Source organism: Scyliorhinus torazame, chromosome 17 (genome assembly GCF_047496885.1).
Source record: "Scyliorhinus torazame isolate Kashiwa2021f chromosome 17, sScyTor2.1, whole genome shotgun sequence".
NCBI classification, from domain to species: Eukaryota; Metazoa; Chordata; class Chondrichthyes; order Carcharhiniformes; family Scyliorhinidae; genus Scyliorhinus; species Scyliorhinus torazame.
The window spans coordinates 181,432,676-181,459,279 of record NC_092723.1 but is presented as its reverse complement, the minus strand read 5'-3'; the positions used below and the strand labels follow the sequence as shown (position 1 = coordinate 181,459,279).

At 50.6% G+C, this 26,604-nt stretch overlaps 1 protein-coding gene across 3 annotated transcripts in view; it reads right to left on the bottom strand.

Moving 5' to 3' along the window:
• The window catches only part of cfap70 (cilia and flagella associated protein 70), a 136,935-nt gene extending 111,364 nt beyond the window's left edge, over nt 1-25,571 (bottom strand). For 2 of the 3 annotated variants that reach the window (XM_072481772.1, XM_072481774.1), the window contains exons 1-6: nt 25,501-25,571; nt 17,366-17,505; nt 12,982-13,165; nt 7,939-8,037; nt 7,757-7,836; nt 2,167-2,343 (exon numbers count right to left, since the gene is read on the bottom strand). In XM_072481772.1, the coding sequence (XP_072337873.1) occupies nt 2,167-2,343; nt 7,757-7,836; nt 7,939-8,037; nt 12,982-13,165; nt 17,366-17,443 (618 nt within the window). In that variant the 5' untranslated portion in view covers nt 17,444-17,505; nt 25,501-25,571. Of the gene's footprint in view, nt 1-2,166; nt 2,344-7,756; nt 7,837-7,938; nt 8,038-12,981; nt 13,166-17,365; nt 17,506-19,120; nt 19,227-25,500 lie in introns of those variants that run through there. The other variant, XM_072481773.1, reaches the window with a different exon arrangement.
• Between the last annotated feature and the right edge of the window lie 1,033 nt (nt 25,572-26,604).

Sequence of the window (26,604 nt, the reverse complement as noted above, 5' to 3'; positions counted from 1 at the left end):
CAATTACTTTTTTTTCCCCAATTAACGGACAATTTAGCGCGGCCAATCCACTGAACGCGCACATCTTTGGGTTGTGGGGGCGAAAACCACGCAGACACGGGGAGAATGTGCAAACTCCACATGGACAGTGACCCGGGCCTGGGATCAAACATAATTTCTACTCAAATAATCAGCAAATGCCCTTTTGAATGCCTCAATTGTACATGTCTCCATCACACTTCCAGGCAGTGCATTCCAGACCTGAAGCATTTGCTGTGTGAAAATATTTTTCTCATTGCATTTGCTTCTTTTGCAAATCACTTTAAACCTGTGCACTCTTGCAGGCGGCACGGTGGGGCAGTGGTTAGCACTGCTGCCTATGGCGCTGAGGCCTTGAGAATGGCACTAAATCATAATGCTCATTCAGAGCCGGTGCAGACATGCTTGGGCGGAATGACTTCCTGATTCTGAGATTATAAAGCATAACTTCCCTGCTTTTGTACTCAATGCCTCTTTTTATAAAGTTCAGGATCCCATATACTTACTAACACATTTCTCAACCTGCCTTGCCACCTCAATGGTTTGCCTCTGCTCCTGCACCTCCTTATTCTCTGTTTCTCGTTCTTCCCCTCCAATTGTATCACTTCTCCCTTCAATAAAATCTCCATCATGTATTAAGTTTTTCAGCAGCAGGGACAAGGTCAGTGTGGAGGTGTGTGATGTTACACAGAGGAAAGAAAGCAGATATGGGAAGTAAGCTAAACTGAGCATCAAGCAGTCGGCTAAGCTTCCATTTTATCGTCAAATTTAGCCTGGAGATCTCCCTCTGCGACCAAGTTCCAAGCAGTGCAGTTGCTTCAGGAGTCTGTTGTCAGACATACAAACAATACGTCCTGCCCAATGGTGCTGGTCTTGAGTGATTAGCGCCCCGATACTGGACATGTTGGCTTGGGTGAGAGCCCTGCTGTTGGACCATCTTTCTTGCCACCAGATTTGCAAGATCTTGCTAAACGCACCTTTTTGTTTTTAATAAACATTTTATTGAGGTATTTTTGTTATACAAACAACGAAATAGACAATATACATGAAACCATAAACATAGTGCAAAAACCGTTTACCTTTCGTACAGGTCCCACCCTTATTACCTCCCTACTCTAACCTACACTATTCCCCTCCTTACCCCCCCCCCCCCCCCCCCCCCCCCGTGCGAACGGTTGCCGCCTCCGGATGAACCCGAACATTGACCCTCTCAAGGCGAACTTAATTTTCTCCATGCAGAGAAAGCTAGCCATGTCCGGAAGCCAGGTCTCCATCTTCGGGGCTTTGGGCCCCTCCATGCTAACATGCTAACAGAATCCGTCTCCGGGCTACCAGGGAAGCGAAGGCCAGAACGTCTGCCTCTTTCTCCTCCTGGATTCCCGGATCTTCCGACACCCCAAAAATCGCCACATCTGGACCCAGCGCCACCCTTGTTTTTAACACCATGGACATGACGTCCGCAAACCCCTGCCAAGATCCCCGAAGCTTTGGACATGTCCAAAACGTGGACATGGTTCACTGGTCCTCACGCGCATTTTGTGCACCTGTCTTCCACCCCAAAGAATCTGACTAAACACACCATTGATGGTACTTCTCCAGTGATTTGAGATTCCTGCTGTAGGCTGTCCAAGACTCCAAAGCATTTTAGTAGCATGGGGATCACTGCTGCCTGGTAAACCGCAACCTTAGTCCAAAACTAGGGATCATGACTATAACATAGTCACTAAAAAATCTATGAAGGAATTCTAAAGACCCTTCTTTACCCAGGAAGTGGGAAGAAAATAGACTGCACTACCGTGTAGAGTGGTTGTAGCGAGTAGCATAGATGCAGTTAAGGGTTTGACAAAGGGTCACCTGGACCCGAAACGTTAGCTCTTTTCTCTCCCTACAGATGCTGCCAGACCTGCTGTGATTTTCCAGCATTTTCTCTTTGATTGCAGTTAAGGGTACCTAGGTAAGTAGGAGGAAGAAAGGATAGGAAGAGTCTGATAGGATGGGGTGTGGTAAGAGAGAAGAAAGTTCATGTGGAGGGTAAATACTGGCGTGACCCTTGTGGGACTGAATGACCTGTTTCTGTGTTTTAATAGCCTATAGAAAGAAGCCGGATATGGCTGGTACATTCTAAAACTAATAGGTTCGTTTACTTACTGAAGTAGATGTTGGCAGAAACAGAGAAACCATGTAGTTAAATTGTGGCGGAGGAAGGGCCCAGCTGTCAGGTACTGAGTAGACAGACTCTGCCGTGATCCTGAGGAGATTTGATTCTTTTAACTGGGCTTCAGAAAGCAGGGGTTCTGCGACAGACACAGAAATATCCAACAGAGCCTGTGCAAAAAAACACAAGCATGCAAAGCATAAATAATGCAATCTATTACTGCTAACAATACTTGCTTTAGTGACATATTTCACAAATTAATATTTTATTTTTTTTTTTTTAAATTTTTATTAAGGTTTTCATAAAATATCAAGAACAAATGAAAAAGGAACCTAACAGGGTTAAGTACAAAACACAGTCTAGAAAAGCAACTCTCCACACCCCCCTCCCCCCTGTACATAAATAATAAATTGACATTAACACCCAGACTTAGCACAACAGGTATATACACCCCCTCAGACCCTCCAGTGTAAATAACAAAAACAAAAATAAAGTAAACCATCCCCCCCCCCCCCCCCCCCGCCCCCCCGAGTTGCTGCTGCCATTGACCAATGTCTACCGTTCTGCCAGGAAGTCTAAGAACGGTTGCCACCGCCTAAAGAACCCTTGTACCGACCCTCTCAAGGCGAATTTCACTCTCTCCAACTTAACAATCCCCGCCATATCGTTGATCCAGGATTCCACGCTTGGGGGCCTCGCATCCTTCCACTGAAGAAGAATCCTTCGCCGGGCTACCAGGGACGCAAAGGCCAAAATATCGGCCTCTTTCGCCTCCTGCACTCCCGGCTCCTCTGCCACCCCAAATATTGCGAGCCCCCAGCCCGGTTTGACCATGGATCCTACCACCCTCGACACCGTCCTCGCTACGCCCTTCCAAAATTCCTCCAGCGTGGGCACGCCCAGAACATATGGGTGTGATTTGCTGGGCTCCCTGAGCACCTAACACACCTGTCCTCACCCCCCAAAAAACGGCTCATCCTTGTCCCGGTCATGTGTGCCCTGTGCAGCACCTTAAACTGTATGAGGCTAAGCCTCGCGCACGATGAGGAAGAGTTCACCCTCCCTAGGGCATCTGCCCACGACCCTTCCTCAATCTCCTCCCCAACTCCTCCTCCCACTTACCTTTCACGTCCACCACCGAGGCCTCCTCCTCCTCCTGCATCACCTGGTAAGTTTCCGAGATCTTCCCCACTCCCACCCCCCGAGAGCACCCTGTCCTGTACTGTGTGTGGCAGCAGCTGCAGAAATTCCACCACCTGCCGCCTGGCAAACGCCCTTACCTGTGAGTACCTGAAGGTGTTCCCCGGGGGGGAGCCCATACTTCTCCTCCAGCTCACCCAGGCTTGCAAACTTCCCGTCCACAGACAGGTCCCCCAACCTTCGTATCCCTGCCCTGCGCCACCCCAAAAACCCTCCATCTGTTCTCCCTGGGACGAACCGGTGGTTCCCCCGTATTGGGGTCCACACCGAGGCCCCAGCTTCCCCCCTGTGCCGCCTCCACTGCCCCCAGATTTTGAGGGCAGCCGCCACCACCGGGCTCGTGGTATACCTCCTTGGAGGGAACGGCAGCGGCACTGTTGCCAGCGCCCCCAGACTCGTACCCACACAAGACACCGTCTCCAGCCTCTTCCATGCAGCCCCCTTCCCCTCCATCACCCACTTGCGCACCATCGTCGCATTGGCAGCCCAGTAGTACCCACAGAGGGTGGGCAGCGCCAGTCCCCCACTATCTCTACTCCGCTCCAGGAACACCCTTCTCACCCTCGGAGTCCCTCGCGCCCACACAAACCCCATTATACTCCTGTTGACTCGCCTAAAAAAGGCCTTCAGGATAAACATGGGGAGGCACTGGAACAGGAACAAAAACCTTGGGAGCACCGTCATTTTGACTGACTGCACCCTACCCGCCAAGGACAGCGGCAACGTTTCCCACCTCTTGAACTCCTCCTCCATTTGCTCCACCAGCCTTGTGAAATTAAGCCTATGCAGGGCCCCCCAGCTCCTGGCCATCTGGACCCACAAATACCTGAAGCTCCTCTCCGCCCTTTTTAGTGGGAGCTCGCCAATCCCCCTCTCCTGGTCCCCTGGGTGAACCACGAACAGCTCGCTCTTCCCCATGTTGAGCTTGTACCCCGAGAAATCCCCGAATTCCCTAAGGATCCTCATTACCTCCGGCATTCCCCCCACCGGGTCCGCCACATATAGCAGCAAGTCATCCGCATAGAGCGACACCCTATGCTCCTCCCCACCCCGCACCAACCCCCTCCAGTTCCTCGACTCGCTCACTGCCATAGCCAGGGGTTCAATCGCCAGTGCGAAGAGCAGGGGGGACAGGGGACACCCCTGCCTCGTCCCTCGGTGCAACCAAAAGTACTCGGACCTCCTCCTGTTTGTGGCCACACTTGCCATCGGGACCTCATACAACAGCCTAACCCACCTGACAAACCCCTCCCCAAACCCAAACCTCTTCAGCACCTCCCACAGGTACCCCCACTCTACTTTCTCAGCGTCCATCGCCACCACTATCTCAGCCTCCCCCTCCCTCGCCGGCATCATGATAACGTTCAAAAGCCTCCGCACACTCGCGTTCAACTGCCTCCCCTTCACGAACCCTGCCTGGTCTTCGTGGATGACCTGCGGCACACAATCCTCAATCCTCGTGTCTAAGAGCTTCGCCAGCACCTTGGCATCTACGTTTAGCAACGAAATCAGCCTGTAAGACCCACACTGCAGGGGATCCTTGTCCCGCTTCAGGATCAAGGAGATTAGTGCCCGGGACATCGTCGGGGGCAAAGCCCCCCCCCCTCCCTTGCCTCATTGAAGGTCCTAACTAGCAACGGGCCCAAAAAGTCCATATATTTTTTATAGAATTCGTCCGGCAAACTATCCGGCCCCGGTGCCTTCCCCGCCTGCATGCTTCCTATCCCTTTGGTCAGCTCCTCCAGCCCAATCGGGTCCCCCAATCCCGCCACCAGCCCTTCCTCCACCTTCGGAAACCTCAATTGGTCCAGGAAGCGGCACATCCCTCCCTCCTCCAGTGGGGGCTCGGACCGATACAATTCCTCATAAAAGTCCCTGAAGACCCAATTGATGCCAACCCCACTCCGCACCACACTCCCTCCCCTGTCCTTAACTCCCCCGATCTCCCTAGCTGCGTCCCGCTTACAAAGCTGATGCGCCAGCAACCGGCTTGCCTTTTCCCCATACTCGTAAATCGCCCCCTGGGCCTTCCTCCACTGCACCTCCGCCTTCCTGGTGGTCACCAGGTCGAATTCGGCCTGGAGGCTGCGCCTCTTCCTCAACAATCCTTCCTCGGGCACTTCCACATACCTCCTGTCTACCCTCACCATCTCCCCCACCAGCCTCTCCCTCTCCCCCTGCTCCCTCCTCTCCTTGTCAACAGATAGGCTATTCAATTCACAATCCAGGAAGCACAGGTTTGGCATCTCAACTTACTTAAAGCCAATAGTCACAACCAATTACTTTTATTAGCTGTTGACTGGTTATGAGGGCGTTGCGGTGCAGCTGCAGAGGAGATTGAAGATTAACAATACTTCTCAGCGCCATCTGGACAAGTTGTGGCAAATTCAATCAAGGGTGCAAGCTACGCTCAGCAACAAACTTGAAGATTTCATAGTGATCAAAGAACAAAGAAAAGTACAGCACAGGAACAGGCCCTTCGGCCCTCCAAGCCTGTGCCGACCATGCTGCCCATCTAAACTAAAATCTTCTACACTTCCTGGGTCCGTATCCCTCTATTCCCATCCTGTTCTATGTTCTATGTTCTATTCATGTATTTGTCAAGATGCCCCTTAAATGTCACTATCGTCCCTGCTTCCACCACCTCCTCCGGCAGCGAGTTCCAGGCACCCACTACCCTCTGTGTAAAAGACTTGCCTCGTACATCTCCTCTAAACCTTGCCCCTCGCACCTTAAACCTATGCCCCCTAGTAATTGACCCTCTACCCTGGGGAAAAGCCTCTGACTATCCACTCTGTCTATGCCCATCATAATTTTGTAGACCTCTATCAGGTCACCCCTCAACCTCCGTCGTTCCAGTGAGAACAAACCGAGTTCATTCAACCGCTCCTCATAGCTATTGCCCTCCATACCAGGCAACATCCTGGTAAATCTCTTCTGCACCCTCTCTAAAGCCTCCACATCCTTCTGGTAGTGTGGCGCCCATATTGAACACTATACTCCAAGTGTGGCCTAACTAAGGTTCTATACAGCTGCAACATGACTTGTCAATTCTTATACTCAATGCCCCGGCCAATTAAGGCAAGCATGCCGTATTCCTTCTTGACTATCTTCTCCACCTGTGTTGCCCCTTTCAGTGACCTGTGGACCTGTACACCAGATCTCTCTGACTTTCAATACACTTGAGGGATCTACCATTCACTGTATATTCCCTACCTACATTAGACCTTCCAAAATGCATTACCTCACATTTGTTCGGATTAAACTCCATCTGCCATTTCTCCGCTCAAGTCTCCAAACTATCTAAATCCTGCTGTATCCTCTGACAGTCCTCATCGCTATCTGCAATTCCACCAACCTTTGTGTCGTCTGCAAACTTACTAATCAGACCAGTTACATTTTCCTCCAAATCATTTATATATACTACGAACAGCAAAGGTCCCAGCACTGATCCCTGCGGAACACCACTATTCACAGCCCTCCAATTAGAAAAGCACCCTTCCATTGCTACTCTCTGCCTTCTATGACCTAGCCAGTTCTGTATCCATCTTGACAGCTCACCCCTGATCCCGTGTGACTTCACCTTTTGTACCAGTCTATCATGAGGGACCTTGTCAAAGGCCTTACTGAAGTCCATACAGACAACATCCACTGCCCTACCTGCATCAATAATCTTTGTGACCTCTTAGAAAAACTCTATCAAGTTAGTGAGACACGACCTCCCCTTCACAAAACCTTGCTGCCTCTCGCTATTACGTCCATTTGCTTCCAAATGGGAGTAGATCCTGCCTCGAAGAATTCTCTCCAGTAATTTCCCTACCACTGACGTAAGGCTCACCGGCCTGTAGTTCCCTGGATTATCCTTGCTACCATTCTTAAACAAAGGAATAACATTGGCTATTCTCCAGTCCTCCGGGACATCACCTGAAGACAGTGAGGATCCAAAGATTTCTGTCAACGCCTCAGCAATTTCCTCTCTAGCCTCCTTCAGTATTGTGGGGTAGATCCCATCAGGCCCTGGCGACATATCTGTCTTAATATGTTTCAAGACGCCCAACACCTCGTCTTTTTGGATCTCAATGTGACCCAGGCTATCTACACGCCCTTCTCCAGACTCAACATCCACCAATTCCTTCTCTTTGGTGAATACTGATGCAAAGTATTCATTTAGTACCTCGCCCATTTCCTCTGGCTCCACACATAGATTCCCTTGTCTATCCTTCAGCGGGCCAACCCTTTCCCTGGCTACCCTCTCGCTTTTTATGTACGTGTAGAAAGCCTTGGGATTTTCCTTAACCCTATTTGCCAATGACTTGTGGGTAGAAAGAAGAATGATAAAACACATTAATGTTATCACAAACATAGGTCCAAACATATGATTACCTGTGTTTCCTCTGTTACAATTTGCTCCAAAGGATTTCCAAAAGGGTAGAGTATCAAGGTCTTTGTGAACGTGCATTCTCCTAAGAATAAGATAATTTGTAACATTAGCTCTGTGTGCCTCATGTAATGGGTTTGACTGAATAGTTAAGTGATGCACATGTATTTCTGGTGATGGCACACACCTTGAGCCAGCGGCAACAGGTCCACTGTGGCTTGACCCAGCACAACAACCTTCTCATCTTTTTTTTTCTTCTCTTTCGGTAAAACCTCAATTACTGTCACTATAGTTTCATAGAAAGGAAGAAACATTTCAAAATAAGGCATGAACAATTCTCTGGGCACACTTCCACAACAGAAAAAAAAATAACAGTTCCGAAATGACAAATGTAACGTTAATTTCTGATACCGCCTTCTAGGTTTGGTGTCGGTTTTTATCTGCTTAAGTTTTGGTGAAGCACCTTGGAATATGTCATATCTTTCAGGCACCATATAAATGCAAGCTGTTGATAAAGCTGAGATAAAACATTGGTCCAGATTTTGCAGTTGTAATGATGGTGAAACTGTCAACTTTCACTGTCATTATTCTATGAAATTGATCGCAACATTGGGTATCTGCATATGCACAGTTAAACTTGGAAATCAGAAGTTGCCCATTTCTCCACAGGGTGCTCTGTTGAAGTCCTTGCAGATAGAAATCAATTAGAAATCACTGAATTGACGTGAATGTCCACTTTTTAACACTATTACTCACAAGAATCCTCGAAATCCATTAGCCGTTGTTGAATGACATGTAACTGGCTTTTCAACAGAATACCAAGTCATAATTGGCAGGAGTTCAGGAATTGAGGAGTTTTAAATAATCTATATTTATATTTGTGGGTATAACTACATAGTGGTAAATAAGGTATAGCTTTAAGTAAGTTTACTTTTGTGCTTCTGTATTTGAAAGGGTTAATGACTTCAGATTGTTTAGATGCATGCAATGTAATGAGGGTTTACGACTTCAAAGCAAACAGGACATCAAGGAAAGCAATGACATTACCATTGCTGAATCTCCCACAATCAACATCTTGGGTGTTACGATTGATCAGAAACTGAACTCGACTAGCCACATTAATACTGTGGCTACCAGGGCAGGTCAAAGGCTAGGATTCCTATAGCGAGTAACTCACCTCCTGACCCCCCACAAAGCCCGTCCACCATTTACAAGGCACAAGTCAGGAGTGTAATGGAATACTCTCCAGTTGCCTGGAGGAGTGCAGCTCCAACAACACTCAAGAAGCTTGACACCATCCAGGACAAAGCAGCCCCGCTTGATTGCTCCTCCTTCCACAAACATTCAAACCCTCCACCACCGACGAACAGTGGCAGCCGCGTGTACCATCTACAAAACGCACTGCAGTAACTCACCAAAGTTCCTTCGACAGCACCTTCCAAACCCATGACCACTGCCATCTAGAAGGACAAGGGCAGCAGATACCTGGGAACCCCACCACCTGGAGGTTCCCCTCCAAGTCACTCACCGCCCAGACTTGGAAATATATCGCTGTTCCTTCACTGTCGCAGGGACAAAATCCTGGAACTCCCTCCCTAACAGCATAGTGGTGTACCTACACCTAAAGTACTGCAGTGGTTCACGAAGGCAGCTCATCACCACCTTCTGAAGGGCAACTAGGAATGGGCAATAAATGCTATAACTAACCAGTTATAACCAGTTAGCCTAACCAGTGACACCCACATCCCGTAAATGAATTTTTAAAAAATTTGGTCCGGTATCATATCACTGCATTTAAGTATTTAATATTCCTGAGTTAGGTTCCAAGGATAATCATGTTTAATTCTTTAGACTTCAGTACCATTATAATATATGCTGCACTCCCCAATAGCCCCACCGTCTGGGGGGCAGGAATGGAGCAAGAGCTCAGTTCTAGTATGCACCAATATTTTTCTTTTTCTTTTGAACGAACGCGACGAACAGCTCCTCAAACACGGTCACAAACATCCCCCACCTATTCTTGAACTCCCCTGCTGAGCCCCTCAACTCATACTTTATCTTCTCTAACCGCAGGAAGTCGTACAGGCCACCCAACCAAGCCGCTACCCCCGGTGGCGATGCCGACCACCACTCCAGCAAAATTTGTCGCCGTGCAATCAGAGAGGCGAAGGCCATGACATCGGCCTTCCTCCTCTCCATGAGCTCCGGCTTCTCTGAAACCCCAAATATCGCCACCAAAGGGTCTGGGTCCACTCCCTTCTCCACTACCCGAGCTAAGACCGCGAACACTCCCGCCCAGAATCTTCCCAATTTTTCACAACCCCAAAACATGTGCGCGTGATTCGCTGGCCCCCGCCCACACCTCTCACACTCATCTGCTACCCCCTGAAAGAACCCTCTCATTCTCACCCGAGTCATATGCACCCTGTGCACCACCTTAAACTGTATCAGGCTCATCCTTGCACAAGAGGTCCCATTTACCCTTCGCAGTGCCTCACTCCATGCTCCCCAACTGATCTCTATTCCCACCTCCGCTTGTCATTTCTCTTTGATCTTCACCACCCGCTCGCTTCCCTGCTCCCCCAGCCACTTATATATATCCCCAATTCGTCCCTCCCCTTCCACATCTGGAAGCAGCAGTTGCTCCAGCAGGGTGTATCCCAGCAATCCAGGGAACCCCTTCCAGACCTTTCGTGCAAAGTCCCTAACCTGTAGATACCTGAATTCATTACCCCTCGGCAGCTCTACCCTCTCCCTTAGCTCCTCCAGACTGGCGAACCCTTCCTCCAAATACAAATCCCTCACCTTGACCAGCCCCACTTCCCCCCACCTCCTGTATACACTATCCAGCACCCCCGGCTCAAACCCATGATTCTCGCACAGCGGCGTTAGCACCGACATCCCTTCCACCCTAAAATGCCTCCTCAGCTGATTCCATATCTTCACCGTGGACGGCACCACTGGGCTCCCTTAATACCTACTCGGAGCCATTGGCAATGCTGCCATCACCATAGCCCTCAAACTAGACCCCATACAAGAATCCTCCTCCATCCTAACCCTCTCGACCTCTTCTCCTTCCCACCACCGCCGCACCTTGTCCACATTCGCCACCCATTAATAATGAAGCAAGTTTGGCAACGCCAACCCCCACTGCTGCCTCTGTCTTTGTAGCAGGGTCCTCCCCACCCTCGGCACCTTCCCCGCCCATACAAAGTCAGAGATGATTGTGTCCACTTTCCGAAAAAAGTCCTTTGGTATAAAGATCAGGAGAGCCTGAAAGATAAACAAGCGGCAGAATATTCATTTTCACCACTTGGACCCTCCCTGCCAACGTTAAGTGCAGTGTATCCCACCTCTTAAGATCCTCCCTGGCCTCCTCCACCAGCTTCGTTAAGTTCCACATATGGAGCCCCGTCCATTCCCTCGCTACCTAAATCCCCAAGTACCTAAACCTATCCCTCGCTACCGTAAATGGCATCCCCCCTAAATTAGCACACTGTGCCAGCTCATTCACCGGGAATACCTCGCTTTTCCCTACATTCAGCTTGTATCCCGAGAACCCTCCAAACCACCCCAACAGGCCCATAATCCTTCCCATACTCTCCAACGGATCCAAAACATACAGCAAGAGGTCATCGGCACAGAGCGACGCCCGGTGCTCCCTCTGTCCCCTCATTATCCCCTGCCACTCTGCCGACCCCCCCCGAGAGCCATCGCCAATGGCTCTATGGCCAGCGCAAACAGCAGCGGCGACTGCGGGCACCCCTGCCTCGTACCCCTGTGTAAGTCAAAGCTTCGTGAGTTCATATCGTTTGTCCTCACCCTCGCTCTTGGCGCCACATACAGCAACCGCACCCATGCCACAAATCTCGACCCGAACCCAAACATTCCCAAAACTTCGAACAAGTACCGCCACTCCACCCGTCAAATGCTTTCTTTGCGTCCCTGGACACCACCACCTCCGGTACCAAAGCTCTCGACGGATTCATCACCACATTCAACAGCCATCTTCTATTACTCGCGAGCTGCCTTCCCATCATGAAGCCTGTTTGATCTTCTGCAACCACCCCCGGGACACAATCCTCCATCCACCCCGCCAACAACTTAGCCAATACTTCACATCCGTGTTCAATACTGATATGGGTCTATACGACCCACATTCCACCGGATCCTTCCCTTTTTGGGGGATTTGTGTGATTACTGCCTGCTTCATCGTCTCCGGCAACTCCCCTTTCTCCAGTGCTTCATTAAATGCCTACAACAGATGTGGTGTCAGGTCCGCTGTAAATTCCTCACAAAATTCTGCCGGGTACCCATCCGACCCTGGGGCCTTCCCCAACTTCATACCCCTGATACTATCCAGCACCTCCCTCAGCCCCAGGGGCTCCTCCAACGCCTGCCTCTTTGCTTCCTCCACCTGGAGAAATTCCAGCTCATCCAGGAACCGCACCATAACCCCCTCCTCTCCTCCTGCGTCTGCCTCATAAAGTCCATGGTAATAGTCTCTAAATGCATTATTTATCTTCCCTGGCTCTGACACCACGTCCCCAGCCCCAGTCCGGATCTTCAATATTTCCCTGGACGCAGCCTGCCTCTGCAGCTGGTGCACCAGCATGCGGCTCGTCATACTCGTATTGCACCCCTCTTGCCCTACGCAGTTGCCCTACCGCCCTCCCCATTGTCAGCCTGTCAAATTGCCCCTGCAACTTTTTCTTCCTCGCCAATCCCTCCACGGTGGGCACACTCGAATATTCCCTGTCCACCTCCACTATATCGCTCACTAGACGGTCATGTTCGGCCCTCCTTTCCTTATTCACACGAACCATAAAGGAGATCATTTCTCCCCGGACCACTGCCTTCATTGCTTCCCAAAAAATGCCCGCCGGCACCTCCCCATTCTGATTGAACTCCGCATAATCCCTGATCGCCAACTGCACCTTATCACATAAACCTCCATCCGCCAACAACCCCGAGTCAAACCTCTTGTCCCGTACTGAACCGAATATCCAGCCAGTGGGGTGCATGGTCCAAGATAATTATCCCCGCATACTCTGCCCCCTCCACCCCAACCAAAATCTCCCGACTCACTACAAAGTAATCAATCCTCGAATACACCTTATCGACACTGAAAAGAAGGAATACGGACCAATATTTTTCATGTGCATGAAGGTAAAGAAAGAACTGTATATGAATGCTTGTGATGCAATGGTCAAATAAAGCAGAAACTCACAAACTACAGGTTTGTGCACCAGGTTGTCCAGTCCGTGAATCCCATCGAATGTGCAGTCGAAGCTTGTTGTGAAGTTGTACTCTATTTCATTTTCTGCCATTTGCAATTTCCCCGAGTCTCCAAGTTGAAAATTATTATACTCCGCATGGACATAGGTCACTGGATTGTCTCCTTTACTCCCTTTCTGCAAGGAAAATAGAACAGATTAGACATGATCCATACAATAGCACTTTTCATGATCACTGGATGTCTCAAAGTGCTTTACAACCAATTAAGTATTTCTGAAGAGTACTCACTGTTGTAATGCAGGCAGCAGTGAACGTGTGTACAGTGATCTCCCACAAGCAGCAGTGGGATAATGGCCAGATAATCTTTTTGTTGAGGGATAAATACTGGCTAGGTCACCAGGGAAACTCTCCTGCCCTTCTTCAAAATAGTGCTTGGGATCCTTTACAGCTACCCAAGCAGGCAGATGAGGCTTTGGTTCAACATATCATCCAAAATGCAGCACCTCCAACAGTGCAGCACTCCATCAGCACTGCACTGGAGTGTCAGCCTTGATTTTTACACTCAAAGCCCTTGAGTGAGACTTGAACTCAGAGCCTTGTGACTCAAGAGGTCAACCACAGCTTTGCACAAAAGCTCTGAACACAACATAGTTTTTAAGTGTTGATTGTGACGTATTGTGGCAGTTTTTATACACGTTGAAACCAATGATAGCAGCTCGTTTCAGCACATGCCTGTGCCATTCTGACTTAATTACCCATTAACCTACATTGTGCCACCGGTAGTGAATGATTAAAAGAGGAGTTAAATCGTATGGATAATGCTGCAATACCAAAAACTGTGTTGGAGGATCAAATTTTTTGTATCATGAACAAGGGTACAGCATCCAATCATGTCCCAGGCACTGAGTGCCTGCTCGCATCCATGTCACTGTACAGCTGCAGTGATTAGGAGATAAGCTTACGTTTACTCTTGAGTTACTCCATAACATACCGTTTAACCAGTATTTTCATGAGCGCATTGACCAGAAGACATAGGGGCAAAAGTATAAAACGCTGATAGGCCACAACTGGAGTACTGCATGTAGTTCTGATCATCACATTATAGGGAGGGGGAGAAAAGAGCTAACGTTTCACGTCCAGGTGACCCTTTGTCAAAGCAGCACAGGAACAGCCCCTTTGGGCTTTGACAAAGGGTCACCTGGACTCCCGTTACCTCTTTTCTCTCCCTACAAATGCTGATATTTTCCAGCATTTTCGTTTTGCTTTCAGATTCCAGCATCCACAGTAATTTGCTTTTATACATTATAGGAAGGATTTGATTGCCCTGGACAGGGTGTCGAGGGACTTTACCAGGATGCTGCCTGGGCTGGAGGATCTGAGCTATGAGGAGAGACTGGATAGGCTGGGGTTGTTTTCCTTGGAGTAGCGAGCATTGACAGGGGACAGAGGTGCATAGATAGGGTGAATAGGAAGGAACCTTTGCCATTAGTAGAGGGGTCAATGTCCAGGGATGCAGATTTAAGGGAAGAGGTACAAAGAACAAAGAACACAGCACAGGAACAAGCCCTTCAGCCCTCCAAGTCTGTACCGGTCATGATACCAACCTTTGCCAAAACCCTCAGCACTGCCTTGTGCCATATCCCTCTATACCATCCTATCCATGTGTTTGTCAAGATGCCTTTTGAACGCCGTTAATGTATCTGCTTCCACAATCTCCCCTGGCAATGCGTTCCAGGCACTCACCACCCTCTGCGTAAAAAACCTGCCTCGCACATCCCCTCTAAACTTTGCCCAACGGACCTTAAACCTATGCCCCTGGTGACTGACCCCTCCACTATGGGAAAGAGTGCCTGCCCATCCACTCTATCCATGCCCCTCATAATCTCTACTTCTGCTTTTTAGTTTCAGTTTGAGAAAAAGCTTGGGTGTGTCTGTATTTTTCAGTGTGCTGCATCTGAAGTCTGCCATCCAAAGACTATCTATGGATGATTTGGTGAACCCAGAATTGTAAAAGGTCTCAGTATTGAATGTAAACCTAATGTGTTCCTGTTTGAATGTTTGGTAAGTCTTTTGGATGTTAAAAGAACAGCATACAGATTACTTAGTGTTGTATTTTTTGGGGGGTGTATTTGAATTAATGGTTGCTATGATATTCACTGTTTATTTTACAAAGGTTAACTTGAGTTCAGAGAATAAACATTGTTTTGTTTAGAAAATACTCGTCCATTTCTGTTGTACCACACCTGTAGAGTGGGCTGTGTGCTCCCCATACCACAAACTATTAAAAGTTGTGGGTCAGGTGAACTCCATGATACACTTTGGAATTCTCTAAACCCTGACCCATAACAGTATTTAAGTCAGACTCTGAGGGAATTCTGGCAGTAGCATAAGGAGAAAGCATGGTGACAGCATAAGAAGAAGATTCGAGTAGATCGAGATAGCATGAGGTTTGATCGTAGTGTAGTTAGTGATTAGGTAAATTATTGAGTACTGCAAGACAGATTTAATATCATTTAATTATTATCTGTAGCTCAGTAGAGTGTTCGAACTTCATTTAATGAGTAGTGTAATAATAAAATAGTTTTGTTTCAATCTTTTGATTGATATATTCTTCGTCAACACTACATCGGGTCATTCTGGAAGGAAGTCAAAGAATACAACATATTACCAATCATGGTAATATAACAGCCTCCTTGTGTGCTGTAAACTTCTATGAATCTATGAAAGTAGGCCATTTGGCCCATCGGGTCTGCTCTGCCATTTAATGAGATCATTACTGAACTGATGTGATGACACTCAACTCCACTTTCCCACCTTATCCCCATCACCCTTGACTGATTAAAAATCTATCTCAGTCTTGAACATACTTAACGACCCAGCCTCTACAGCTCTCTGCGGTAAAGAATTCCACAGATTCACCACTCTCTGAGAGAAGAAATTCCTCCTCATCTCTGTCTGAAATAGGCGATCCCTTACTCTGAGATTGTGCCCCCTGATCCTAGACCTGCCCACACAGGGGAAACAACCTCTCAGCATCTACCCTGTCAAGCACCCCTCCCACTCCCCCCCAGGAATCTTAAATGTCCCAAGAAGATCACCTCTCCTTCTTCTAAACTCCAATGAGTACAGGCCCAATCTACTCAACCTCTCCTCATAAGATAATGAGTTCCCTATCCAGCTGTTGAAGTAAGGAAGCATTTTAAACAAAGTGAAATGTGTGTCAGTGGCGGTGGGGGCATTCTCAACTTTTGAGTCAGAGGTCAGCGGGTTCAGGTCTGCCACCCCAGGAGACGTGCGCAAAGAAAAAGAGGCTGACACCCCGGTGCAGTACTGAGGGAGTGCTGAACTGGCAGAGGTGCCATCATGAAATATTAGACTGAGGTCCAACCTGCCCTCTGAGCAATGAATTCCCTGGCACTATTACACACAAAGATCACAACGGTGCATTATCTGCTTATTATCACATGAATATTTTTGGGAGCCTGCTCTGTGCAAATTGGTTGCTGAGTTTCCTACATTACAGCAACAGCAGTGCTTAATTGGCTGTAATAATAATAATCTTTATTGTCACAGGTGGGCTTACATAAACACTGCAATAAAGTTGCTGTGAAAAGCCCCGGGTCGCCACATTCGGGCGCCTGTTCGAGTACACAGAGGGAGAATTCAGAATGTCCAAATTACCAGCACGGTAGCATTGTGGTTAGCACAATTGCTTCACAGCTCCAGGATCCCAGGTTCAATTCCGGCTTGGGTCACTGTCTGTGCGGAGTCTGCACGTTCTCCCCGTGTGTGCGTGGGTTTCCTCCGGGTTTTCCGGTATCCTCCCACAGTCCAAAGATGGGCAGGTTAGGTGGATTGGCCAAGCTAAATTGCCCTTAGTGTCAAAAATTGCCCTTAATGTTGGGTGGGGTTACTGGGTTATGGGGATAGGGTGGAAGTGTGGACCTTGGGTCTCTTTCCAAGAGCCGGTGCAGACTCGATGGGCCGAATGGCCTCCTTCTGCACTGTAAATTCTATGATCCATCTAATAGCACGTCTTTCGGGACTTGTGGGAGAAAACCGGAGTGCCCGGAGGAAACCCCCGAAGACACGGGAGAGCGTGCAAACTTCGCACAGACACTGAACCAAGCAGGGAATCGAACCTGGGACCCTGGCGCTGTGAAGCCATAGTGCTAACCGCTGTGCTGCCCGCATATGCACTGTGTGCAGTGTTAAATGGTGGTAAAAGGTGCAATATATAGGCCAGTCTTTCTTTTTCTTCATGGGGGATCAACTCGCAAATGCAGCCTCCTTTTGTTTAAGCTATTGATGTAAAAGTCCCTTAAAAATGTCCAAATTATAAAAGCGCTGATTGCCTGGGAAAAAAAGATTCATACCAAGTTCCTGGCCCTCAGCACTGTGATTTGCACAGGCACTGGGTTGCGTGACTTGAGTTCGGTCTCGGGATTCTCCATGTGCACACTTCACCGAAGCGACGACAGTATGTCAAGAGATTTATTTTACGGCAATGCAGAAACTGTTTCCAGAAAGAATAAATAAAAAGATAATCACTAATGGCAGACAATGGAACTCAATTGTACACAACATTTTGCAATGAATGTACTTACAATAAAAATATTGAACACTATGGCACAACAGGTGGAGTACAGTCCTTCAACCTGGGTTTGAATCTGGTCCAAAACAACAGATCAAATGAACGTGACTTCTCTCCAAGTGCTGCATATTATTAACCTTGTCCCTCACTGTTTTCAGGTGATGTCCCGGAGGACTGGAGAATAGCCAATGTTGTTCCTCTGTTTAAGAAGGGTAGCAAGGATAATCCAGGGAACTACAGGCCGGTGAGCCTTACGTCAGTGGTCGGGAAATTACTGGAGAGAATTCTTCGAGACAGGATCTACTCCCATTTGGAAGCAAATAGACGTATCAGTGAGAGGCAGCATGGTTTTGTGAAGGGGAGGTCGTGTCTCACTAACTTGATAGAGTTTTTCGAAGAGGTCACAAATTTGATTGTTGCAGGTAGGGCAGTGGATGTTGTCTATATGGACTTCAGTAAGGCCTTTGACAAGGTCCTCCATGGTAGACTGGTACAAAAGGTGAAGTCACACGGGATCAGGGGTGAGCTGGCAAGATGGATACAGAACTGGCTAGGTCATAGGAGGCAGAGAGTAGCAATGGAAGGATGCTTTTCTAATTGGAGGGCTGTGACTAGTGGTGTTCCGCAGGGATCAGTGCTGGGACCTTTGCTGTTTGTAGTATATATAAATGATTTGGAGGAAAATGTAACTGGTCTGATTAGTAAGTTTGCAGACGACACAAAGGTTGGTGGAATTGCGGATAGCGATGAGGACTGTCAGAGGATACAGCAGGATTTAGATTGTTTGGAGACTTGGGCGGAGACATGGCAGATGGAGTTTAATCCGGACAAATGTGAGGTGATGCATTTTGGAAGGTCTAATGCAGGTAGGGAATATACAGTGAATGGTAGAACCCTCAAGAGTATTGAAAGTCAGAGAGATCTGGTGTTCAGGTCCACAGGTCACTGAAAGGGACAACACAGGTGGAGAAGGTAGTCAAGAAGGCATACGGCATGCTTGCCTTCATTGGCCGGGACATTGAGTATAAGAATTGGCAAGTCATGTTGCAGCTGTATAGAACCTTAGTTAGGCCACACTTGGAGTATAGTGTTCAATTCTGGTCGCCACACTACCAGGATGTGTGGGCTTTAGAGAGGGTGCAGAAGAGATTTACCAGAATGTTGCCTGGTATGGAGGGCATTAGCTATGAGGAGCGGTTAAATAAACTTGGTTTGTTCTCACTGGAACGACGGAGGTTGAGGGGCGACCTGATAGAGGTCTACAAAATTATGAGGGGCATAGACAGAGTGGATAGTCAGAGGCTTTCCCCAGGGTAGCGGGGTCAATTACTAGGGGGCATAGGTTTAAGGTGCGAGGGGCAAGGTTTACTGTAGATGTACGAGGCAAGTTTTTTACACAGAGGATAGTGGGTGCCTGGAAATCGCTGCCAGAGGAGGTGGTGGAAGCAGGGACGATAGTGACATTTAAGGGGCATCTTGACAAATACATGAATAGAACATAGAACATAGAACAGGATGGGAATAGAGGGATACGGACCCAGGAAGTGTAGAAGATTGTAGTTTAGTCGGGCAGCATGGTCGGCACGGGCTTGGAGGGCCAAAGGGCCTGTTCCTGTGCTGTACTTTTCTTTGATCTTTGTTCTTTATTCCTGATGCCACAAGAAAAGTTGGCATTAGGTTTGTTCAAAGAAGTCGTGCAAGTAACAGGTGTGGTTCAATGGAGGTCACAACGATGAGAGGGTATTCTTTTCAGCGCATCGAGTCGGCACCAACGCTCGGAAAGAGCATTCTAACCAGGCTTCCACCCTCTCCCTGAAACCCTGCCAACCCTGAAAGCTAAAGGGCACATTGATCATGGTCAATCCACCTAACCTGCACATCTTTTGACTGTGGGAGGAAACCGGAGCACCCGGAGGAAACCCACGCAGACACGGGGAGAACGTGCAGACTCCGCATAGATAGTCACCCAAGCCGGGAATTGAACCTGGGACCCTGGAGCTGTGAAGCAACAGTGCTAACCACTGTGCCACCACAATCATGTTTAATGGTCCCTGGGGTACCATGTTCACCCCCATCTGATCCCTACTTCCCAAAGTTTATCCCTGACCGTTCCTGACGCCCTCCCCCTCTCTGTGGCGAGGCCATGACGCCCCCCCCCCCACCACCCAGCTCCACCGATGCCCCGTTACCATCTGAATGCTCCACTGCCGCCTCTATGCCCCTTCTAGCTCCACCACACGGTCGCTCCCTCCCTCCTCCCTCTCTCTCCCTGCCTCCTCTCTCACCACTCCCCTCTCACCTCCTCCCCCTCTATCCCACCATCCTCACCTCTCTCCCTCACCCCTCTCTCCCTCCTCCAACTCTCTCCCTCCTTCCCGCTTTCCTCCCTCTCTCCCTCCCCCCTCTCTCCCTCCCCCTTTCTCTCCCACCCCCCCCTTTCTCCCTCCTCCCCCTCTTTATCCCCTCCCCCCTCTCCCTCTCTATCCCTCCCCATCCCTCTCTATCCTTCGCCCTCTCTATCACTCTTCCCCTCTCTATCCCTCCCCCATCCTTCCCCCACTCTATCCCTCACCGCCCTTTCTCTTCCCACCATGTACCTGCCCGTCACTCTCCCTTCCCCCACTCCCCTCCCCCCGCCCCTCTGTTCCCTGGTCCCCTCCCCACTCCCTCCCCCTTTCCCTCCTCCCACTCCCCCTCCCCTCTCTATCACTCGCCCTGCCCCTCTCCCTCCCCTTCCGCTATCCCTACCCGCACCCTTTCTCTCCCTCCCCTTCTCCCCACCTCACTCCCTCTCTCCCTCCTTTCTCCCCCTCCTCTTTCGCCCTCACCCTCGCTCCCTTCCCTCCCCGACCCCCTCCCCCACCCTCCTATTCCCTCCCTCCTCCCTAGCCCCTCGCTCCCTCCTCATCCCCCTCCCCCCAGCGCCTCTCCCTCCCCTAAACCCTTCCCCAACTCACCACCTCCATCTCATCCCCCTCACTGCTCACCCCTCCTTCTCTCCTCATTCCCCTCCCTCCCTCCTCAACCTGCCCTCCCTCCCTCCTCATCCCCCTTCACTCCCTCATCCCCCCTCCCTCCTCAACCCGCCCTCCCTCCCTCCTCATCCCCTACCTCCCCCCTCCGATATTCAGGACGTCAAAGCATGTAATGAGGCAGTGGGGAAGGGAACACTGACAAAGGAGAGTATTTGCAGGCACGGAGATGGGTTGAAGTGTGTATACTTCAACGCAAGAAGCATCAGGAATAAGGTGGGTGAACTTAAGGCATGGATCGGTACTTGGGACTACGATGTGGTGGCCATCACGGAAACTTGGATAGAAGAGGGGCAGAAATGGTTGTTGGAGGTCCCTGGTTATAGATGTTTCAATAAGATTAGGGAGGGTGGTAAAAGAGGTGGGGGGGTGGCATTATTAATTAGAGATAGTATAACAGCTGCAGAAAGGCAGTTCGAGGAGTATCACCCTATTGAGGTAGTATGGGTTGAAGTCAGAAATAGGAAAGGAGCAGTCACCTTGTTAGGAGTTTTCTATAGGCCCCCCAATAGGAACAGAGATGTGGAGGAACAGATTGGGAAACAGATTTTGGAAAGGTGCAGAAGTCATAGGGTAGTAGTCATGGGCGACTTTAACTTCCCAAATATTGAGTGGAAACTCTTTAGATCAAATAGTTTGGATGGGGTGGTGTTTGTGCAGTGTGTCCAGGAAGCTTTTCTAACACAGTATGTAGATTGTCCGACCAGAGGAGGGGCAATATTGGATTTAGTGCTGGGTAATGAACCAGGGCAAGTGATAGATTTGTTAGTGGGGGAGCATTTTGGAGATAGTGACCACAATTCTGTGACTTTCACTTTAGTAATGGAGAGGGATTGGTACGTGCAACAGGGCAAGGTTTACAATTGGGGGAAGGGTAAATATGATGTTGTCAGACAAGAATTGAAGTGCATAAGTTGGGAACATAGGCTGGCAGGGAAGGACACAAGTGAAATGTGGAACTTGTTCAAGGAACAGGTGCTACGTGTCCTTGATATGTATGTCCCTGTCAGGCAGGGAAGAGATGGTCGAGTGAGGGAACCATGGTTGACAAGAGAGGTTGAATGTCTCGTTAAGAGGAAAAAGGTGACTTATGTAAGGCTGAGGAAACAAGGTTCAGACAGGGCATTGGAGGGATACAAGATAGCCAGGAGGGAACTGAAGAAAGGGATTAGGAGACCTAAGAGAGGGCATGAACAATCTTTGGCGTGTAGGATCAAGGAAAACCCCAAGGCCTTTTACACATATGTGAGAAATATGAGAATGACTAGAGCGAGGGTAGGTCCGATCAAGGACAGTAGCGGGAGATTGTGTATTGAGTCTGAAGAGATAGGAGAGGTCTTGAATGAGTATTTTTCTTCTGTATTTACAAATGAGAGGGGCGATATTGTTGGAGAGGACAGTGTGAAACAGATTGGTAAGCTCGAGGAAATACTTGTCAGGAAGGAAGATGTGTTGGGCATTTTGAAAAACTTGAGGATAGACAAGTCCCCCGGGCCTGACGGGATATATCCAAGGATTCTATGGGAAGCAAGAGATGAAATTGCAGAGCCGTTGGCAATGATCTTTTCGTCCTCACTGTCAACAGGGGTGGTACCAGGGGATTGGAGAGTGGCGAATGTCGTGCCCCTGTTCAAAAAAGGAACTAGGGATAACCCTGGGAATTACAGGCCAGTTAGTCTGACTTCGGTGGTAGGCAAAGTAATGGAAAGGGTACTGAAGGATAGGATTTCTGAGCATCTGGAAAGACACTGCTTGATTAGGGATAGTCAGCACGGATTTGTGAGGGGTAGGTCTTGCCTTACAAATCTTATTGAATTCTTTGAGGAGGTGTAGTGTACATGGATTTTAGTAAGGCATTTGATAAAGTTCCCCATGGTAGGCTTATGCAGAAAGTAAGGAGGCATGGGATAGTGGGAAATTTGGCCAGTTGGATAACGAACTGGCTAACCGATAGAAGTCAGAGAGTGGTGGTGGATGGCAAATATTCAGCCTGGATCCCAGTTACCAGTGGCGTACCGCAGGGATCAGTTCTGGGTCCTCTGCTGTTTGTGATTTTCATTAATGACTTGGATGAGGGAGTTGAAGGGTGGGTCAGTAAATTTGCAGACGATACGAAGATTGGTGGAGTTGTGGATAGTAAGGAGGGCTGTTGTCGGCTGCAAAGAGACATAGATAGGATGCAGAGCTGGGCTGAGAAGTGGCAGATGGAGTTTAACCCTGAAAAGTGTGAGGTTGTCCATTTTGGAAGGACAAATATGAATGCGGAATATAGGGTTAACGGTAGAGTTCTTGGCAATGTGGAGGAGCAGAGAGATCTTGGGGTCTATGTTCATACATCTTTGAAAGTTGCCACTCAAGTGGATAGAGCTGTGAAGAAGGCCTATGGTGTGCTCGCGTTCATTAACAGAGGGATTGAATTTAAGAGCCGTGAGGTGATGATGCAGCTGTACAAAACTTTGGTAAGGCCACATTTGGAGTACTGTGTACAGTTCTGGTCGCCTCATTTTAGGAAGGATGTGGAAGCTCTGGAAAAGGTGCAAAGAAGATTTACCAGGATGTTGCCTGGAATGGAGAGTAGGTCTTACGAGGAAAGGTTGAGGGTGCTAGGCCTTTTCTCATTAGAGCGGAGAAGGATGAGGGGCGACTTGATAGAGGTTTATAAGATGATCAGGGGAATAGATAGAGTAGACAATCAGAGACTTTTTCCCCGGGTGGAACACACCATTACAAGGGGACATAAATTTAAGGTGAAAGGTGGAAGATATAGGAGGGATATCAGAGGTAGGTTCTTTACCCAGAGAGTAGTGGGGGCATGGAATGCACTGCCTGTGGAAGTAGTTGAGTCGGAAACATTAGGGACCTTCAAGCAGCTATTGGATAGGTACATGGATGACGGTAAAATGATATAGTGTAGATTTATTTGTTCTTAAGGGCAGCACGGTAGCATTGTGGATAGCACAATTGCTTCACAGCTCCATGGTCCCAAGTTCGATTCCGGCTTGGGTCATTGTCTGTGCGGAGTCTGCACGTCCTCCCCGTGTCTGCGTGGGTTTCCTCCGGGTGCTCCGGTTTCCTCCCACAGTCCAAAGATGTGCGGGTTAGGTGAATTGGCCAATGATAAATTGCCCTTAATGTCCAAATTGCCCTTGGTGTTGGGTGGAGGTGTTGAGTTTGGGTATGGTGCTCTTTCCAAGAGCCGGTGCAGACTCAAAGGGCCGAATGGCCTCCTTCTGCACTGTAAATTCGATGATAATCTATGATTAATCTAGGACAAAGGTTCGGCACAACATCGTGGGCCGAAGGGCCTGTTCTGTGCTGTATTTTCTATGTTCTATGTATCCCCGCTCCCTCCCTCCTCATCCTCCCACCCTCCTAATCCCCCCTCCCTCCTCATCCCCCTCCCTCCCTCATCCCTCCTGATCCCCCCCCTCACTCCCCCTCCCTCCCTCCTCATCCCCCTCCCCCTCATTCCCCCTCCTTCCTCATCCCCCTCTCTCCCTCCTCATCCCCCTCTCCCTCCTGCTCCCCCTCCCTCCCTCCTCATCAACCTCTCTCCCTCCTCATCCCCCCTCCTTCCCTCCTCATCCCCCCTCCCTCCTCATCACTCCCTCCCTCCTCATCCCCCTCCTTTCTCAACCCCCTCCCTCCTCATACCCCCTCCCTCCTCATACCCCCTTCACCCCCTCCTCATCCCCCCTCCCTCCCTCCTCATCCCCGTCCCTCCCTTCTCAACCCACCCTCCCTCCCTCCTCATCCCCCTTCCCTCCCTCCTCATCCCTCCCTCCTCATCCCCCCTACCTCTCCCCTCATCCCCCTCCTCATTCCCCCTCCCGCCCTCGTTCCCCTCCCACCCGCCTCATCCCCCCTCCCTTCTCATTCCCTCCCTCCCTCCTCATCCCCCTCCCTCGCACATCCCTCCTCATCTCCCTCCCTCACACCACATCACTCCCTCCCTCCTCATCACCCCTCCCTCCCTCCTAACCCCCCTCCCTCAACCCCCTCCCTCCTCACCGCCCCTCCTCAACCCCCCTCCCTCCATCCTCATCCCCCCTCCCCGTCCCCCCTCCCTCCTCAACCCCCTCCCCATCCCCCCTCCCCCTCCCTCCTCATCCCCCATACCCCTCCCCCTCCTCATGCCCCTCTCCCTCCTCATCACCCCTCCCTCCTCATGCCCCTCTCCCTCCTCATCACCCCTCCCTCCTCATCCCCCATCCCTCCCTCCTCATCCCCCTCCCTGGTTCCCTCCTCATCCCCCTCCCTCCTCATCCCCCCACCCTCCTCATCCCCCCACCCTCCTCATCCCACTCCCTTCCTCCCACCTCATGCCCCTCCTTCCCTCCCCCCTCATCCCCCTCCCTCATCCCCTGCTCCCTCCTCATCCCGCTCCCTCCTCATCCACCTCCTTCCCTCCTCATCTCCCTCCCACCCTCCCCATCCACCTCCCTCCCTCCACAAACCCCCTCCCTCCTCATCCCCCCTCCCTCTCTCCTCATCCCCCCCATCTCATCCCCCCTTCCTCCCTCCTCACCATCCCCCTCCCTCCCTCACTCATCCCCTCCCTCATCCCCCCATCTCATCCCTCATCCCCCCTCCCTCATCCCCCCTCCCTCACTCATCCCCTCCCTCCCTCATCCATCTCATCCCCCCATCTCATCCCACATCCTTCCTCCCCCTCCCTCATCTCCCCCTACCTCAACCCCCTCCCTCAACCCCCTCCCTCATCCCGCTTCCCCCAACCCCTTCCCCCTCCCGCTTCCCCCAACCCCCCCCTCATCCCCCCTCCCTCATCCCCCCTCCCTCCCTCAACCTCCCTCCCCCAACCCCCTCCCTCATCCCCACCCCCGTCATCCCCCCTCCTCCTCCTCTCGCCCCCTGTCCCTCTCACCCTCGCATCCCCTTCGCCGCTGGGTTGGTTCGGCCCCACTCGGCGTTCGGTTGTTGCCCTGACGACGGCGGGAGGCGGGGTCTGCGGTCTCTCAGCCAATGGGAGCGGCGGCGGCGGGAGCAGCCAATGTGATGAGCCTGCGCCGTGGCCAATGGGCGGTGGATTAACGGCGCGGACAGCCAATGGCGTGAGCGTGCAGAGTAGCCAATGGGAGGGGCGGTCGGGCGCTGCCAATGAGCGGGCGGCAGCGGATTGTAGCCGCCTTTAGTGAGTGTGGGCCTGGGCTGATGGGCAGGTGGCGCTGGGCAGGGCTGATGGGGCAGGGCAGGGCAGGTGGCGCTGGGCTGGGCTGATGGGGCAGGGCAGGTGGCGCTGGGCTGGGCTGATGGGGCAGGGCAGGTGGGGCTGGGCTGGGCTGATGGGGCAGGGCAGGTGGGGCTGGGCTGGGCTGATGGGGCAGGGCAGGTGGGGCTGGGCAGGGCAGGTGGGGCTGGGCAGGGCAGGTGGCGCTGGGCTGGGCTGATGGGGCAGGGCAGGTGGCGCTGGGCTGGGCTGATGGGGCAGGGCAGGTGGGGCTGGGCTGGTTTGGTGGGCAGGGCAGGTGGGGCTGGGCTGGGTTGGTGGGGCAGGGCAGGTGGGGCTGTGCTGGGTTGGTGGGGCAGGGCAGGTGGGGCTGTGTTGGTGGGCAGGGCAGGTGGGCTGAGCTGCGCTGGTGGGCAGGTGAGGCTGGGCTGGGCTGGTGGTTGTTGGGTGAATATTGGAGGTTATTGATTGTCGAACTGCCCCTTTCTGGTTCCAGTTTTGGAGGCCCCACATGGACATTGGAAATAAAGAAAGTGCTGGAAATAATAATCTTTATTGTCACAAGTAGGCTTACATTAACGCTGCAATGAAGTTACTGTAAAAAGCCCCTAGTCGCCACATTCCGGTGCCCGTTCGGGTACACTGAGGGAGAATTCAGAATGTCCAATTCACCTAACAAGTATGTCTTTCGGGATTTGTGGGAGGACACCAGAGCACCCGGAGGAAACCCCACGCAGACACGGGACGAATGTGCAGACTCCGTACAGACAGTGACCCAACCCGGGAATCGAACCTGGGACC